The sequence below is a fragment of the Myotis lucifugus genome, unplaced genomic scaffold (assembly GCF_000147115.1).
Source record: "Myotis lucifugus unplaced genomic scaffold, Myoluc2.0 scaffold_14, whole genome shotgun sequence".
Taxonomy (NCBI): Eukaryota; Metazoa; Chordata; class Mammalia; order Chiroptera; family Vespertilionidae; genus Myotis; species Myotis lucifugus.
This window is the reverse complement of record NW_005871062.1, coordinates 14,189,342-14,205,978: the sequence shown is the minus strand read 5'-3', so window position 1 is coordinate 14,205,978 and position 16,637 is coordinate 14,189,342. Positions and strand designations below refer to the sequence as shown.

The window sequence follows — 16,637 nt, the reverse complement described above, 5'->3', positions numbered from 1 at the left end:
GTTAAATGGCATTTAAATTATTAAAATAAATATCAAATATTAAATCTTTGTTTTACTATGGTTGCAAATATCAAAAAATTTCTATTATGTGACACGGCACCAGAGTTAAGTTAGGTTTTTTCAAAATGCTGACACGCTGAGCTCAAAAGGTTCACCATCACTGAAGTAGGAGGCTAGTGTAAATAGTGGAGGAGGTGTGCTTTCATTAGGGTGATGATAGTAGGGGTAGAAGTGGCTGGGTGGTGGAAAGAAACTCAATAGAAAATTTCATGAACGGTAAGACCCAACTTAAGGACAGAATATGCAGTGGGTGAAGGAGTGGGAGGAGTTAAAGGTGACCACACCTGTAGCTTGGGAGATGAAGTGAATCCAGGATGAGGAAGGTGAGATGGTCACATGCAAGTGGCCAAGTCCTGCATGCCCACTGGGACAGCTGGGGAATGGATGGAGCTTAGAGGTCAGGGTTCGGATTGCAGAGTCTAGCAGTCCTTAGTTTAGAGACCCAGGGTTTGTGAGTAGCCCTTCCTTGTGAAGGACCCCAGGGCCCCACCTCTTTGCTCCTGAGACCTTGTCCCCCAAGTTGTAGACGAAGCAGAGACTGGCACATGCCTCTCGCCCTCCCACCGATTGACTCAATTCCCAGAGAAACTCAGGAGCCTGGGCAGTATTTTTTCCAGGAGTTAGAAATTTGAACAGATAGTCATATTACACAAGTAGTTATAGATGGGATACATGTAGACTTTAATGTTTTATGATATAAAATCACTTCAGAGGAAATCTGTCCCATGTTAACCGCATGGGTGATTGGTCAAGAGGTTGACTGTTCTTGTGAGTTGCAACTATGAAAACTTTCTCCTAATCAAACCAAGTGTTGCTGTTTTTGTCCTGGCTAATTCTTTGGGTGTGGCTGTAAAGTGGTGACCTGGGCATAGACGTTTCTGTCCCCAGCAGTTCTTAGAAACAGTCTTGGCGGTCTGCTAGTGGGGTTAGTGGGTTGATTGGCCAGGAGGAAAGAGGACATATGGGCCTGAAGGTGAGGAATGGGCCAGGGAGAGGGCAGGGGTGAAAGTAATTCCTATATTGTATCCTTCGGGAACAACTGCTGAATTGTTCCTTTGGACACAATGTTGGGCCTCCAGCCTGAAGTTTGGGGAGGAGTCTCAGGTGGTGTGGGCTCTTTCTCCAGGCCCCGACCAGCAGAACCGGACCATGGACAGATCCAATGACTGGACCTACATTGATGAGGGTGGGTGGACGGTGGGGTCGCCAAGCCCTGCAGCTACTTCACCAGGGTCTGGGAGCCCCACACCTTGGGTCTTGTCAGGGAGCTGTCGGCCTGGGGCAGCCACCTCCCAGGGACTTCCGCTGCCTGAGTTTGGGGAGTGGAGCTGGTGGGCCTGCTGAAGCCCCCTTCCCCTGCAGGAAAGCCTGGCAGGGCACCTGGCTCAAGCTGCTCGAGTGGGGTGGCTCTCCTTTGCCTGTCCCTTTTATCTTCTTGGGGTGAAACAGCCTTGAAGAAAAAGAAGACACTGCTCTTTCCCCCAGACCCCCATGATGGTGTGTGCTGGCTCCTGCCACCTAAATGACGTCTGCTTCTCAGTTGCTCCAACCAGCAGGTGCGGGGAGGGCAGACTGGCCTGTGTTCAAATCCCTCCATCCCTTGACTACTGAGCAGCAATATGACTTCAGCAAGTGCCTAATGTCACTGGGCCTTGGCTTTCCCTCTGTCGTACTCACCTGCAGTGTTGTTATCCCGGCTGCCCATCACCGTGACTTGCTGCTTCCCGTCTCTTCAGTGGGCTTCAGTGGGAGGGATCCCTCCGAGAGGAAGGTGAAGTGGGATTTATTTTTTTATTATATTTTTTAAAATATATATTTTATTGGTTTTTTACAGAGAGGAAGGGAGAGGGATAGAGAGTAAGAAACATCGATCAGCTGCCTCCTGCACACCCCCCATTGGGGATGTGCCCACAACCAAGGTACATGCCCTTGACTGGAATCGAACCTGGGACCCTTGAGTCCGCAGGCCGACACTCTATCCACTGAGGTCAGGGCTGAAGTGGGATTTGTCTGGTCTTGGCTTTGCAAGAGAGACATGCTGTTCTTGGTAATTCTGTGTGAGGCTCTGCTCTGAGGGCCCGCCCGGGGCATGAGTGTGTGCCTCCTCCTGAGGGGGATGGTGCGGGGCTGTTATTCATCCTCACGTTCGCCCCCTTGTGATGGGCTCTCATGGGTTAGCCTGCACACCGAATCCTCATGTATAATGCAGTTTATCAGGGGAAATGCATCCTGAAGAGACCCATCTCTTTTAGAAAATAAGAAGACATCACCATAAGAGGTTTTTACCTTTGACGAGGTGGCCTCACAGTTTCTTTTCTTAGATGTCAGCTGGGAACCACTTCGATGCGTTGTGGCTTCATTTTAGCGCCGCTGCGGACACTCACCTAGTGTCTTCAGCCTCCGATGATTTCTGGTTTGCCCACCTGTCCTGTGAGCATTAATTATAGTAGCGGCTCTCCGTGCCCTGCCTCAACCCTTGTTCCCCAGCTATTCGGGGACAGCGTCCTCATCGCTCCAAACACCCAGAGCAAGGATTTGGTTTTATACTTAGGAAAAAAGTTAATAAATGATGCCTCCGTGGGACAGTGAATTTATATTGTGTCAAAGCCTAGCTGTTCAGACCCTGCCTTTGGCCTGTGCAGCTCTGAGGCGTAGGAGTCCTCTGCAGAGAGGGAGACTTCCAAGTTGGAGCAAGCTGGAAGAGCCATTGCATGAACATTTCTAGTTTTTCTTAACACTTCACGGCCACATTATGCTTTATCAGTGTTCGGCAGAGAGGCCGATACCACCTGGAGATGCTAAGCATTTGCTGTTTTCTACTTAGCTAATGTAGCCAAGTGTATTTCAGTGGATTTGCTGTTGAAACCAAAATTTTGGACTTTGCAAATATTGTGTCTGGTAGTTCTGTTCTACTGGTCAACTGGTGAGTCTTTCCTTGAGCTCCGGCTTAGTGGAGGGCAGGGCTTTATCCACATTTCCTTCTTTGGGTTTCGTCCTGGCTACACTTGATCTGGAACCTGTTTTACTTTCTTATGGCACATTTGCTTCCCACCTGCACGTGCTTAGTTTTTCATTTAAAAACCGTTGTCTGTTTGTTTTGCTCGAGAAGCGAGACTGTACTGGGGATCTGCACAGTGGAATATTCATATCTGCTATTCAGATAGGGAAGTGCCCGAGCAGCTGAATTAATAGGCAGATGGCTGCTTACTGAGAGCAAGGAGTGAGCAGAGAGAGGTGGGCAGTCTGTGAGGTACTGAGTCAAAGCAGTCAGGAGTTGTCCTAATCTTGGCCCTTTTCCACACAGCCCCAAAACTCATCCATCTCCTAGGCATATGGGCTCTATCCTAACATTATACCCTGAATCTGCCCAAGTTTCCCCTTCTCTGCCATGATCCCCCTTCCTTCTTCCTCCTGCCGCCTCCCCCAGGTTAAGCCGCCACGTGGCCTTGTTCAGACAAGGGCTGTATGAAAGGACTTTCTGTGATGATGGAGTTTGCCGTATCTGTACTGTCCAGTGTGATGACCCCCAGCCGCGTGTGGCATGGCCATTGAGCAGCTAGAGATGTGTCCAGTGTGACTGAGAAATGAACTTTTAATTTAACATAATTTGAATTAATTTAGATTTAATTATTCACATGTGGCCAGTGTGGCTCAGTGGTTGAGTGTCAACCTATGAACCAAGAGGTCACAGTTCGATTCCTGGTCAGGGCACATGCTCGAGTTGCGGGCTTGATCCCCAGTGTGGGGTGTGCAGGAGGCAGCCAATCAATGATTCTCTCTCATCATTGATGTTTCTCTCCCTCTCCCTTCCTCTCTGAAATAATAATAATAATAATAAAATATATATTTTAAAAAATGTATGTCAGATTGTGGCACTTCTCACTTGAAAACCCTCCACTGGCTTTCATCCCACTGAGATTGGACTCTAGCTCTGCTCCTCAGATCCTGCTACCTCTCCCTCTCCCTCGACCTTAGCACCCTGACTTTCTCTGTTTTTGTTTTTGTGTTTTGATGATGTAGCTAAGCTTTCTCTGGAGTTGTGGCCTTTGCACATGCTTTTTGTCTAGCTAGGGTGCTCTTCCCACTTCGCTTGTTTGGCCCTTCATCCTTGAGCTCGCCCCTCCCCCCATCCCCTGAGCTGCATAAGGACCCCAACCCTCTTATCTCTCCACCCTCCCTCAGGCTTCTCTATCACCGTTATTGCTGCTGGAAATTATCTTCTGTATCTCTTGTTTATTTTCTGTCTCTCCTTACCAGGATGGAAATGTCATCAGGGCACCAACCTTGCTTGTCCCCTGCCCTGTACCCCCACCAACGTCTCTTGCTCCCAGAGGAGACAGCACAGCCTTATTCTCTTCCTCAGCTTCTTTTCCAGACTCCTCACGACTGTCCGACTGTCCCCGGCTGGAAGCTTGGATGGCATCCAACTGGGATACGGTGTCCTTGATGTGTTTCTTTTTTTTCTGTTGTAATCACATTCGAGTCTGGCTCCCTGAGATTACAGTCCTCCTCTCCTCTCTTTTACTTGTGTGTTCCCAAAGTTCTTTAGCTACACATTTCAAAATAATCTCTTAGTTATTTCAGACCTTCCTTTCACTTTGAGTAACAAGACTATGCAGCACCTGAAAGCTGTGAAGGTGGCTTGCAAAAGCCTAAGGAACGCTTTGGTGAAGAAAAGGGAACATTGGGACGACGCCTATTCTGTTCCATATACATATATTTGGTTCTAAATACACTCAGTGAAGGAAAATCTTATTGTTTCGAAAGAAAAATTGGAAAATGCCAAAGGACAAGATGAAGAAAAACAATCCCACATTATCTCACCACGCTGAGATAACATCGTGCCACCCAGCGTGCATGTCACATGTATCATAACGTCACACACACAGTTTTATCACTGGCTTCATCACTCAGAAATACCTCTCAGTACCTACTCATCACAAGTCAATTTTAAGTGGCCGAAGAGTGTTAACTTTCATGGACAGGCCATAAATTACTAAACACATCTGTTGTTGGGCATTCAGGTTATTTCCTTTCACTATTATAAGTACCTAAGTTACTTAATTTATTTTCTTTTTTTAATCCTCACCTGAGGATATTTTTCCATTGATTTTTAGAGAGAGTATCAGAGAGAGGGAAAGACAGAGAGAAATATCGATGTCAGAAAAACGTATTGATTTGTTGCCTCCTACACAAGCCCGTACCAGGACCCGGGCAGGGAGGAGCCTGCAACAGAGGTATGTGGCCTTGACCGGAATCGAACTCGGGACCCCCGCAGGCCCACGCTCTATCCACTGAGCCAAACCGACAAGGGCTTATTTTCTTTTTTAAAAGTCAGGGTTCTAGGAAATACCATGTTCTTGTCCTTTCGTCTCCCTTTTGCACGAGTGTGTGAGTCACAGTCTTGCGGAGGGCGGGGTGGATAGTATGCAGTTTGTCCTGTACATGGATTTGTTGTGACTCCATCTACCGACATCATGTTTCTCTTTGTGGCGATGATCGCTTGTTTTCCACACTGTTCTGTGGTTCTAAAAACAAGCGTTACGCAGCTCCCCTTGCTGCTCACGCACGCTGCCCTGCCTTCCTGCCTTCCAGCGGAGGCTGGTCTCCAAGCGCACGGCATCGTAAACAAAGTTCTCCGAACACCTACCGATTGACAATGTGGTGTATTTTTATTTGAAATGACTGGTCACTGGCTACTCTGAAACACGTTGTGACCTTGACCTTTACATTCGCCATTGTTTTACGGTTCTTTTAAATGCCAGGCAGTATAACAAAAAGGTGACTTCTTCCTTGACGTTACTTCTGAATAATATGCAGTATAATGGCAAGTAATAAATGAACGGCCATGGATATATCGCGTCTGCATTGAAATGCATTGAAGAGTGAGTTTAAACCATGGGCTTCTGATGCTGCTCTTATCTCTGACGGTTTGATCGTGGGATGGGAGACGTTTTCAAAGGGAATCGTTATGCGGCCTTAGAGAAATCCCGAGTGATTTCAGGTTTCTAAATCAAACCTTGCATCTTGGTCAAGTTTCTGTGTAGTGCATCATGAAGACGATGATTAGAATCTTATTTAGCTAAGAACATGCAGAGAAGCACACGGTGGCCATTCTTGGCTGGGTGGCCTCTGAAAGTGGGAGCCAGAGAAGGGCCCAAGGTGGGATGGGGTGTGGAGGTGGCAGCCATTGTCCCAAAGAGCCATGGGAGTGGCTTGGTGACAGAAGGGAGGAGAGCTGGGGCAGTGGGGTTCAAGTGTCCAAGCTGCTAAGAGTGACTTGAGCCAAACAAACCAGAAAAGCTAGAAGTCCTGCTGGGGTCTCAGGCTGTATGTCTATGCACGACCATCAGTTTTCTTTTCTTTCTTTAACCGTCACCTGAGGACATGTTTTTACTGATTTTTAGAGAGAGGAAGGGAAAGAAAGATGGGGAGAGAGAGGAGGAGAGAGAAAGAAAGAGGGAGAGAAGGTAGGAGGGGGAGACAGACAGAGAGAGAGAGAGAGAGAGAGAGAGAGGAAGAGAGAAAGAGAGAGAGAGAGAAGAGAGAGAGAGAGAGAGAGAGAGAGAGGAAGAGAGAGAGAGAGAGAGAGAGAGAGATCGGTTGCCTCCTGAATACACCCTGACCAGAGATCAAACCCAAAACCTAGGCCTGTGCTGTGACCGGGAATCAAACCCACAACCTTTTGCTGTACGATGACACTCCAGCCAACTGAGCCAATGGCCAGGGCCAGTCTTCCTTTGATGCTCCCCATTATTTAGTGGCGCCAGACTTGAAATGGAGCCTGTGCCAGGGAGTAGTTTAAAAAGGGGCACCGAGGACCCATTAGAATTAAACTATGTAACGGAATGACAGCAAGTTACACACACCTGCCATTGAGCCCATCAATGTTCAGTCCTGCTTGGTACCAGATACTGTCTTTGGAATTCAGTAATGAACGTGATACAAGTTTCCTGCTCTCAGGAGGGCTGTGCTGCTCAGCTTCTCAGTGCAGTGGCCCGGAGGGAAGGAAGCTTGGGTTTCTCACAGCTACAGGTTTCAAACAGCAAGATGCTAACGGTGAAATGGAAGTGGGTCTGGGGTGAAGGGCTGTCAGCACAGGCGGGTGAGCAGGGAGATGAGGGAGTTGGTCATGGGCGGAGACTGGCAGGTGGACGGCTGCACCGGTGTGGGATCTGGGGGGCGTCCACAGTTGTGCAGGCCTCGACAGGGGTAGCTGGCTTAGATGGGCTGCTCTGAAGGCTTGAGGCCTGATCCGGTGTTCCCAAGGTCCCTGAGGTGATGCTTTCCTGACAGCGAGACCCTCGCAGGATTGGGCAGCTCACCCAGCCCTGGACTAAGGCTACTCAAAGGGAAGCCAGCTGACTGGGCCAAGAGATAAGTACAAGCATCGAGAGCACGTGCTTAGAAATTTCTGTAGCAACTTGACTTTGCAGCCACCTCCAAGTGCGTGAGCAGCAGACCGGTTTGTTTGAACAGGATGTAGACCCACGTGGGTTTTGTGGGACTTACTCGTGTGAGTACGTGCACATCTGGCTGGAGCTGGGAGCTAGTCCTGTGCAGGGGGCCACGTGCCTTTCCCTGATGAATAGAAACAAAACAAAACACCGGACAAAGCAACCTGCTCCTTCACAGCTGTAGTTTGAGAAACAGCACTGGAGGTGCTGACGCTCAATTGGTTGGAGCGTCATTCCAGACAGCAAACGGTTGTGGTTTGCTTCTGGGCCACAGCACGTGACTAGGTTGCGGGTTTGAGCCTTGGTTAGGGTGTGCTCAGGAGGCAAGCGATCAATGTTTCTCTCTCACATCGAGCGTGGAGGTAATGGGAGTGAGGCTGTGGGCCCCAAGGTCAAGGACTTACATAAATCTACAATCACTTACGCACCCCATTTTCAGTTCAGTCTTCGTCAATGTACAGACTCACCTTCCCCTCTTCCCCTCCTCCTTGTCATCAGCATGTGCTCTTTCTTCATAAACATTATTTTTCTATGCACATCATATACAATTCCATACCTATGTTCTACACACATTACACACAATGCATACATGCAGCATTTTAAATAAGGTTAAAGTATTTCATTGTGTTTATATGTCACAGGTTCTTAGCTCCTCTACTTGGGGCCATGGCTAACTTTTCCTGTTTTAAATAGTACATCCGTGAATATTTTTAAACAAAAGTTTTTTTTCTATTTCTTTTGGGTCCCTGGGGTCTGTCCCCAAAGGTGAAGTACTGTGTCAAAGGTCACAATGTTATTGCTCTGTAGAAAGACAGAATCGATTTCTATTGTCGGAGTCGGTACACAGACTTTTCTGTGGCTCCAGGCTGTGCGATTATAACACTTTTTTTTGTTAGTTTACTAAGCTTATACTAGTACACTCGCCTGGAAGTTGTTTTAATGTGCTTACTTCAGGAGGTGGTGAGGATGTGATGATTTGAATATAATATTTTCTCACCTGTAAAATTAAACAATCTTAAAAAAAAACTCTTACCAAGTTGAACCTGGATGTTGACATCTTGTAATTTTATCAGTTTTACATAGTTTGCATTTAAGCTTTTCTTCATCGTCCTACAGCTTTACCTATGCTGTTATTGTTGGTTTTCTATTTGTTTCATTATATTTTGTGGTGTAAAACTTGTTGTTAGTGTTTATATATCTGTACTCAGCTATGCCATCTCTTTTGCGATTCTGTATTTTTTTGGTTAGAAGTTATTGTCCCCTTTACAAGTGGGGTGAATATGCTATTCTGCTCTTTCCTAGTTTTTAAAATGTGACCTCTTGGATCTAGCGGAACCTTATTAGAGTGTTTGGTGTAAGATGTGGCTCTAGATTAAATTCTGAAGTGTCAATGTAACAGTAACTTTGATTAGTGATTTCCCCCTCATTCTTTGGGTTTGACATATTAAGAGCTTTTGCCATATGAAATGAATATATTTTTGGAATCTCCATTGTTATGCTACTATTTATTTCAAAAGTTAACCCAATATATAGAAATGTCATTTGTAATCTATTTAATAAAGCACTCTACCACCATGACTTGAAAAAAGTATATCGTTTTGATTTCTTTCCTCTTATTCTTTGAGTTGTATTTCACTGTCAGTACAGTTCCCTAAACCTGCCTGATTAAAAAAATTGTTTAATTTCTATTTCTTCTGAAGACATATTGCACGAACTCTTAAGACAAAGGATATTGGACATTAAGAAAGAGGTTCACCCTGGTCTTTACTGTCTAGTGCAGTTACTGATCTTGTGTGTACTCTGCTGGCCTCATTACAAAAGCCACCATGGGAGCCTATTCCCTCAGCTTTAGCACAGCGCCTGTGCAGAAGGCCCTGCCCGATGGCTTGCTGCATTTCTGGCCCCATGAAGGCAAGCGCTTTATGGTGCTTTCTTGAAGCAGTGATTTTCGTGGGGTGTGGCTGGTTCATGAGAGGATGGGGTTGAGGGTTCGAAAACCTCAAAAGTCAATCAGCTTATCTCTGATCCCAGGCTACAAGCCGTGCTCTGTGCTTTGGTCACAAAGGAATTGGGAGAGATTTGTCAGCAGACTTGTCCTCAATAGTGAAAGAAACTCTACACGGCATGGAGCGTTGACTGTGGATGTGAAATAAAGTGTCTTTATGGGATTAATATTTAGACATTAGTAAGGCGAGAGGGAAGAAAGTGCACATCATTAGACTGTACACTTTGTTCTGTGTGGGGTAACTTTGAAAGTGTTGTCTGTCTCAGTGTGTCCTGAATTTTTAGAATTACTGGCAAGTTCCCTGGGTGGTGCCTCCATCTCAGAGCTGCTAGCAGAGGGGCATACGATGCCTCAGAGGTCAGGCCGTGTGTGATGGAAGATGCCTGAGTGAGTTGGTCATAGAATCCTTCCCTACGTGGGGCCATTCGTCTCTGAGTGCCATAGCATATTTCTCTTTGATTATGGACTCGGTGACAATATCAAATGACTCCAGAAATTGAGAATGAATATTTGGTATGTTACATTTTTATCAAATTCCCTAATAAGTCAAAAACCCTTGGCAATGAAATTAGCAAAGACTTTCTGATTCACCGAACCGGTTTGGCTCAGTGGATAGAGCGTCGGCCTGCGGACTGAAAGGTCCCAGGTTCGATTCCGGTCAAGGGCATGAGTGCCATAGCATATTTCTCTTTGATTATGGACTCGGTGACAATATCAAATGACTCCAGAAACTGAGAATGAATATTTTCTAGCTCTCTATCCCTCTCCCTTCTTCTCTGTGAAAAATCAATAAAATAAAAAAAAAAAGACTTTCTGATTATTTTAGAGACCATACACTCTTGCATTATGTAGCTAGTCTACACTTAAACCTTTTTTTTCTTCTGTTTAGTAACTTTTTTGGTTCTCCCGCTAGTTGCCTAATGTATTTTTCTGACAGATTAATATTTGTTACCACTAGCCTGGGTGGCGGTCAGATTCACTTTTTTCTTCCATCTGCTTGCTTCCCCCTTATAAAATAATTGAGATAATAGGAGATGCATGTAGCACACAGGACTTTTAGCTTACAATGAATAATAACCAATATTTATGTAATGCACTACAGCGCGGAATGTGTTTCATCTTCTTTGACCTTCATGAAACCCTTTGAGGTGGGATTATTGGTACTGAGGTAGATACTGACGCTCAGAGCCTGTATAACCACCTGCCTTAGTTTTTCCCAGTGTATCTTCTGGTTTTCCTTCTTTAGAACAGAATTACATTTTATTGAAAGAGAATGGAAGTTTTTTTTTAAAAAAAAATCACAATATGTGTTCCTCCATGTAATAGAATTAATGAATAACTAACCATTATGATGATGTAATATATTTTCTTAAGAGTTATGACTATGCAAAAGAATATGTTTATTATTTAAAAAAATCTTTTGGAAATATTTACCTAGCTTATTGATCAAATGAATGTAATATGAAGAATTTTTCTAGTTTTATTCAAATGATTTCATTTAAGGGACAAATGTGTCCAGAAGCACAAGCTACAAAATTCTGAGGTTTTTGGCTATTTTATAGTCAAGTTTTAAAAATTTCATTTGAAAGTATTTGTTGCCAGAATATAAAATTGAAATTGATTTTTGTCTATTAAACTATCATATTATTATCTTGCTAAATTCATGTATTAGTTTTACTAGTTGTTATTTTTAGTTGTTTGTATATTTGTTAGGATTTTCCATATAGACTATCATGTCCTCTTTATGCCTTTTCCTCCTTGACTTTTGCAATGTATATCTACAGTAATAGGCACCTGTTTGAACCAGTGCTGTTGTAATGTTCTCATTGTGTCAAGACTTTATGTCTGGCTTATAAACCATAGATACTATGTTGGAGGATTTTATTAGAAAATTTTTAAATAATCAATCTTGAGCTATTAGAACTTTGAAAATGATTTTTCATATATTGGTAATGAGCATCAGTGTATGTTTTGATATTATAAAGGGGGGGGAATAAATGGTGATGACAGGAGACTTGACTTGGGGTGGTGAACCCACAATATAACATACAGGTAATGTGTTATAGAATTGTACATCTGAAACCTATATAATTTTATTAACCAATACCACCCCAAAAATTCAATATCAATTTTATAAAATGCAATGTAAGGAATTTTGATAGATGTTCGTTGGCAATTCTGACAGGCATTTAAGTACTTTGTTTTATTTGCAGGGCTGTGACTAACAGGATCTTAATAAAAATCCACTCCCAGTGAGGCAGTATGGCTAATTTTAGATGCTAAGTTTACAGAGAAGCATGTTAAGCAGATTGAGAGAAAAGGGGGGATGAGACTGGGATAGAAACTCAAGTATCTAAAATGCGAACAATATTTTTGACTATTCATTGTAGCAGTATGTCTATAATGACATAATATTTGAAATATTGCATAGAGAGATGAAAAGAGAAGAAGATTCAGATTTAACTCTGACACTCCCAAGTTGTGTGAACATGGGCAAGCGACTTATCCTTAGTTTTTAAAAAAACTTTAAAGTGGAAATAATAATAAGCAGCTTGCAGTATTGTTTGGATTAGACATAATATATATAAAGCACCTGGCACATACTAGACATGCAATAACATGTAGTTATGATTATTATAGAATTCTATCCTCTAGCACAGGGGTGGGCAACCTTTTTGTGAGTGCATGCCAAAACCAGCAAAATCTCTAACTCAAAATTCTTCTGCGTGCCAACCCTAATTTTTTGAGAACATGTTATGCCTACTTGATATCTCTTAAGGTGTATGTGTGTGAAGAACCTTGAAGAAATAATAAAATTCATTCGAGCGACAAAAACACAGTATATGATGATGAAAAATACATTTATTTTTTAATGTATACATGTACACTGATAGTCCGACAGAAAACTTTATGACTCCGTTTGATATTATCAGTGGGACTTTTGCTGCTGCATCACTGATGACAGAGATTTTACATCAGGTTTATATTTCGTGATCTTCAAAGATATGCACGAGCTACTACTTTCATCTGTCAGGCTACTCTTATTATGAGACTTAACAAAATTCATCACTGAGAACAAGGATCCACAATTGTAAATGGAAGATTATAAGAGAGGGTTTCACGTGCCAGCAAAAGTTACTGGCATGCCATGTTTGGCACGTGTGCCAGGGGTTGCCCACCCCTGCTCTAGCATTTACTTATTAAATTATTTTTTATGTATTAAATTATTATAATTGATCAATGGATACCATCAAAAATCATATCTTCAAAGAATAATATCTTGCTGTAGCCGGTTTTGCTCAGTGGATAGAGCACCGGCCTGTGGACTGAAGGGTCCCAGGTTCGATTCCAGTCAAGGGCACACACCTCAGTTGCAGGCTGGATCCCCAGCCCTGGTCAGGGCTCCTGTGGGAGGTAACCAATCCATGTTTCTCTCTCTCTGTCTCTCCCCCTCCTTTCCACTCTCTCTAAAAATTAATGAAAATATACCATAGGGCCGTGGTCGGCAAACTGTGGCTCTTTGGCCCCTTGAGTGTGGCCACGAAGTTTCAATCGCACTGTACGTGCGCTCCCACACGTGGTATTTTGTGGAAGAGCCACACTCAAGGGGCCGCCGTTTGCCGACCACTGCCCTAGGGTGAGGATTAACAACAACCAAAAAAAAAGAAAGGACTGTATCTTTGAAGATCCTGCTGACAGGAAACTGCATGTTCCTGGAGATTGCATTGGCAGATGAGGAAGTAGCCTGATAAATCACTGCAGCGGTGGTAGTTGGATCGCTTGCCAATTTCCTTCTGTCTCTTATTGTCATTTACCCTAGTTTGGAGAGTCAGACAAACACGTTTCCTTCCCTGGGCCTCTGAGGATCTCACGCTATGAGACTATGCTCAGTTGTCCTGGAGCACTGGAACCCGGGCTGGGGCGGCACGGCCACTGTGGTGGCTGTGGAGCCACTGGGGCCACCGCAATGACTGACAGCCAGGTGGCCCTGCCGGCTTTGTCTTCATCATTCGCCCTGCTTCCCCTTCCCGTACTCTGTAAGTAGACTGCTCGGTGAGGCGTTCTTGTCTAATGTTGTAACCTGTCTCTTTCTTCTAGAATTCTGAAGGTGGACTCTATGTTTGCATGAATACGTTTTTGGCCTTTGGAAGGGAACACGTTGAAAGACATTTTCGAAAAACTGGACAGAGTGTATACATGCACCTGAAAAGACACGTGCGAGAGGTGAGAGAACTGCCTTGGTATCTTTCTTGTGATGTTGTCTTAGTGCAGTGATGGCGAACCTCTGACACGCGTGTCAGAGGTGACATGCGAACTCATTTTTTGGGTTGATTTTTCTTTGTTAAATGGCATTTAAATATATAAAATAAATATCAAAAATATAAGTCTTTGTTTTACTATGGTTGCAAATATCAAAAAATTTCTATATGTGACACGGCACCAGAGTTAAGTTAGGGTTTTTCAAAATGCTGACATGCTGAGCTCAAAAGGTTCGCCATCGCTGTCTTAGTGTGTGAATCACGTGGAGACTTTACTGTGCCCACCTAACTTCTGATTCTCCTCAATGATGGGAAACAACAACAGGACTGTCTGTAGAAAGTCTTAGATTCCCCCCAAATCTTACCTTACCCAGTTTTATTTCTCTCTTCCTCTGAACCTCTGCTTGGAGTTAAGAAGAGGGTTGGAAAAAAAAAGACAAAAAAGTACAGAAAATAGTAGTAGAAACACTCATGGATCCAAAAATCAGAAATAAAAAATATTTGGATATTTTTGCTTCAGATTCATTTTTTCCCCGTTTGTTTCCCCTCACTCCCTAGAAGTAACCATAGCTGTGAATTTGTTGTTCCTCACTCCTACGCATGTCACTATTTATTATAGGTATTCATCTTCTGTATGTGGGATGACTGTGTTTTAAAGATGTAGATAAATACTATCATACTGTTGACTATGATTCTGTGTAAAGCTTTCCCTTTCAACATTGTTTTTGAAATCTGTTCATGTTGTGATGCATTTGGTTGTACTTAATTCATTTTACTAGTTGGTATTCTAGCTCGTCATTTATTATTCTACTAGAGGCCTGATGCATGAAATTCGTGCAAGGGGCTTGCTCCTCATAGCCCCGACTGCCTCGACCCTCGAAGCGCTGGCTTCTTCCAAATGGTTGTTCTGCTCTTCGGTCTAATTAGCATATTAGCTCTTTATTATATAGGATTCTCCTATTAATGAACATTTAGACTGTTTCTTTTTTTTTTTTTTGCTTCTATTAGCAATGCAACAATTAACATTTTTAATCTTTTCTCCTGGAAGTACATGTGCAAGATTTTTTAAGGAAATCTATGTGGAAGCGATAATGCTGGCTTGTGGCTGTGCTTCTCCTTGCTTTTACTAGATATTTACAGGTTCTTCCCCAGATTGGTTGTACCAATTTATGCTCCCGCCTTAAGTGAACTCCTGGCTTTCCATAGCCTCACGCTTGGTCAGACTTTTCCTTTTTTTTAAAAAAAATATATTTTATTGATTTTTTACAGAGAGGAAGGGAGAGAGATAGAGAGCTAGAAACATCGATGAGAGAGAAACATCGATCAGCTGCCTCCTGCACATCTCCTACTGGGGATGTGCCCGCAACCCAGGTACATGCCCTTGACTGGACTTGAACCTGGGACCCTTCAGTCCGCAGGCCGACGCTCTGTCCACTGAGCCAAACCGGTTTCGGCCAGACTTTTCCTTTTATTAATCTAATGGTTTCGAAGTAACATCTAAATATTTGGCATTTCCTTCTGTGAGAGATGAAGATCTTTCTATGTTTATTAGCCATTCTGGTTTTCTCCTCTCTGAGTTGCCTGTTTATATTTTTGATCTGTTTCTCTATGGGCTTACCCTTTTTCTTAAAAGTTTTATTTAGCTTTTTTCCCCCACATTCTAGATATAAAAACTTTTTGTTTTGTTGTTTTTTAAAATATATTTTTATTGATTTCAGAGAGGAGGGGAGAGGGACAGAGAGACTGAAACACCAATGATGAGAGAGAATCATTGATCAGCTGCCTCCTACACATCTCCCACTGGGGATGCGCCCACAACCCACGTACATGCCCTTGACCGGAATTGAACCTGGGACCTTTCAGTCCGCAGGCCGACGCTCTATCCACTGAGCCAAACCGGTTTCGGCAGTTATTTTTATATTTCTGTGAAGTGTGGGGATCTACATGTTATTCTCCATGTTGATAGCCAGCTGTCCCACTATTCCGAGAGTTGTGCAGCCTTTCCCAGTGATTTTCAGAGCCATCGTTTTTATATTTTAACTCGCCATTACCACTCGGGTCTGTTTGGGGGCTCAGTACTTTTCTGCTGATCTTATTTTTCTATCTCTGCGTTGGTGCGACAAGCTTGCTTGATACCTGGTAATGCAGGCACTGTTTCCATGTAAATTTCCCCCAGAACTTTCCTGGGTTTTGACACTGATTTTTCTTTGTGGATTTTGGAGTCAGTTCATCTCGTTTAAAAAATCCTGTTGAGATTTTGATCAGGATCACATTCAATAAGTAGATTAAGCTATAATCCACGTCATCGTGTTAGCTTCGTGAGGGCAGGTATTTTTGTCTGTTTTGTTCACTTCTGTGTCCTCAGCTCTAGGTGCTTCATAAATATTTATTGAATGACTATTCAACATGGCATACCTTTCTATTTATTCAGGGCTCCTCTATGTCCTTCAACAATATTTGGTAATTTTCAGTAAAGGAGTCACATTTAGTTAGCTTTTTAAAAGGGTCTCTGTAATTTTTGTAACTATTGTAACTGCTTTTATTTTTTATGCATTTTAATGTGATCGGTGGTGTTTGGGGATGTTATTAATGTTCAAATGTTGATTTTACATTTAGCAGCATTTGTTCAACTTTCACTTTAGCCCTAATAGTTTGTAGACTATCTTGGATCTTCTAACTCATCAGTGCTGAGTTGAAGTTCATGTAATCTCTCCCCCTAGCCTACTTAACATGTCCTCTGTTTATTTTGGACAGTGAGGAGAGATCCCAAAATTAGACAGTGGGGACAGTAGGGGGAAGAGGAGGAAGAAAGGCCAGGAGGTCAGATAAGCCATAAACTCAATGATAATGTTGGCC

At 43.3% G+C, this 16,637-nt stretch overlaps 1 protein-coding gene and 1 non-coding gene across 3 annotated transcripts in view; one reads left to right on the top strand and one right to left on the bottom strand.

Annotated features, from left to right (window-relative positions):
- Positions 1–16,637, top strand: part of USP13 (ubiquitin specific peptidase 13) — a 109,355-nt gene that overhangs the window by 11,100 nt on the left and 81,618 nt on the right. For both annotated transcript variants that reach the window (XR_002828243.1, XM_006084891.3), the window contains exon 2: positions 13,621–13,746. Coding sequence is in view for 1 of the 2 variants with exons in the window: in XM_006084891.3 (XP_006084953.1) it covers positions 13,621–13,746 (126 nt within the window). In the remaining variant the exon portion in view is untranslated. The remainder of the gene's footprint in view (positions 1–13,620; positions 13,747–16,637) is intronic.
- Positions 9,218–9,390, bottom strand: LOC111825149. The gene has a single exon (XR_002828268.1). It is a non-coding gene; the product is annotated as a small nucleolar RNA SNORA81 (small nucleolar RNA).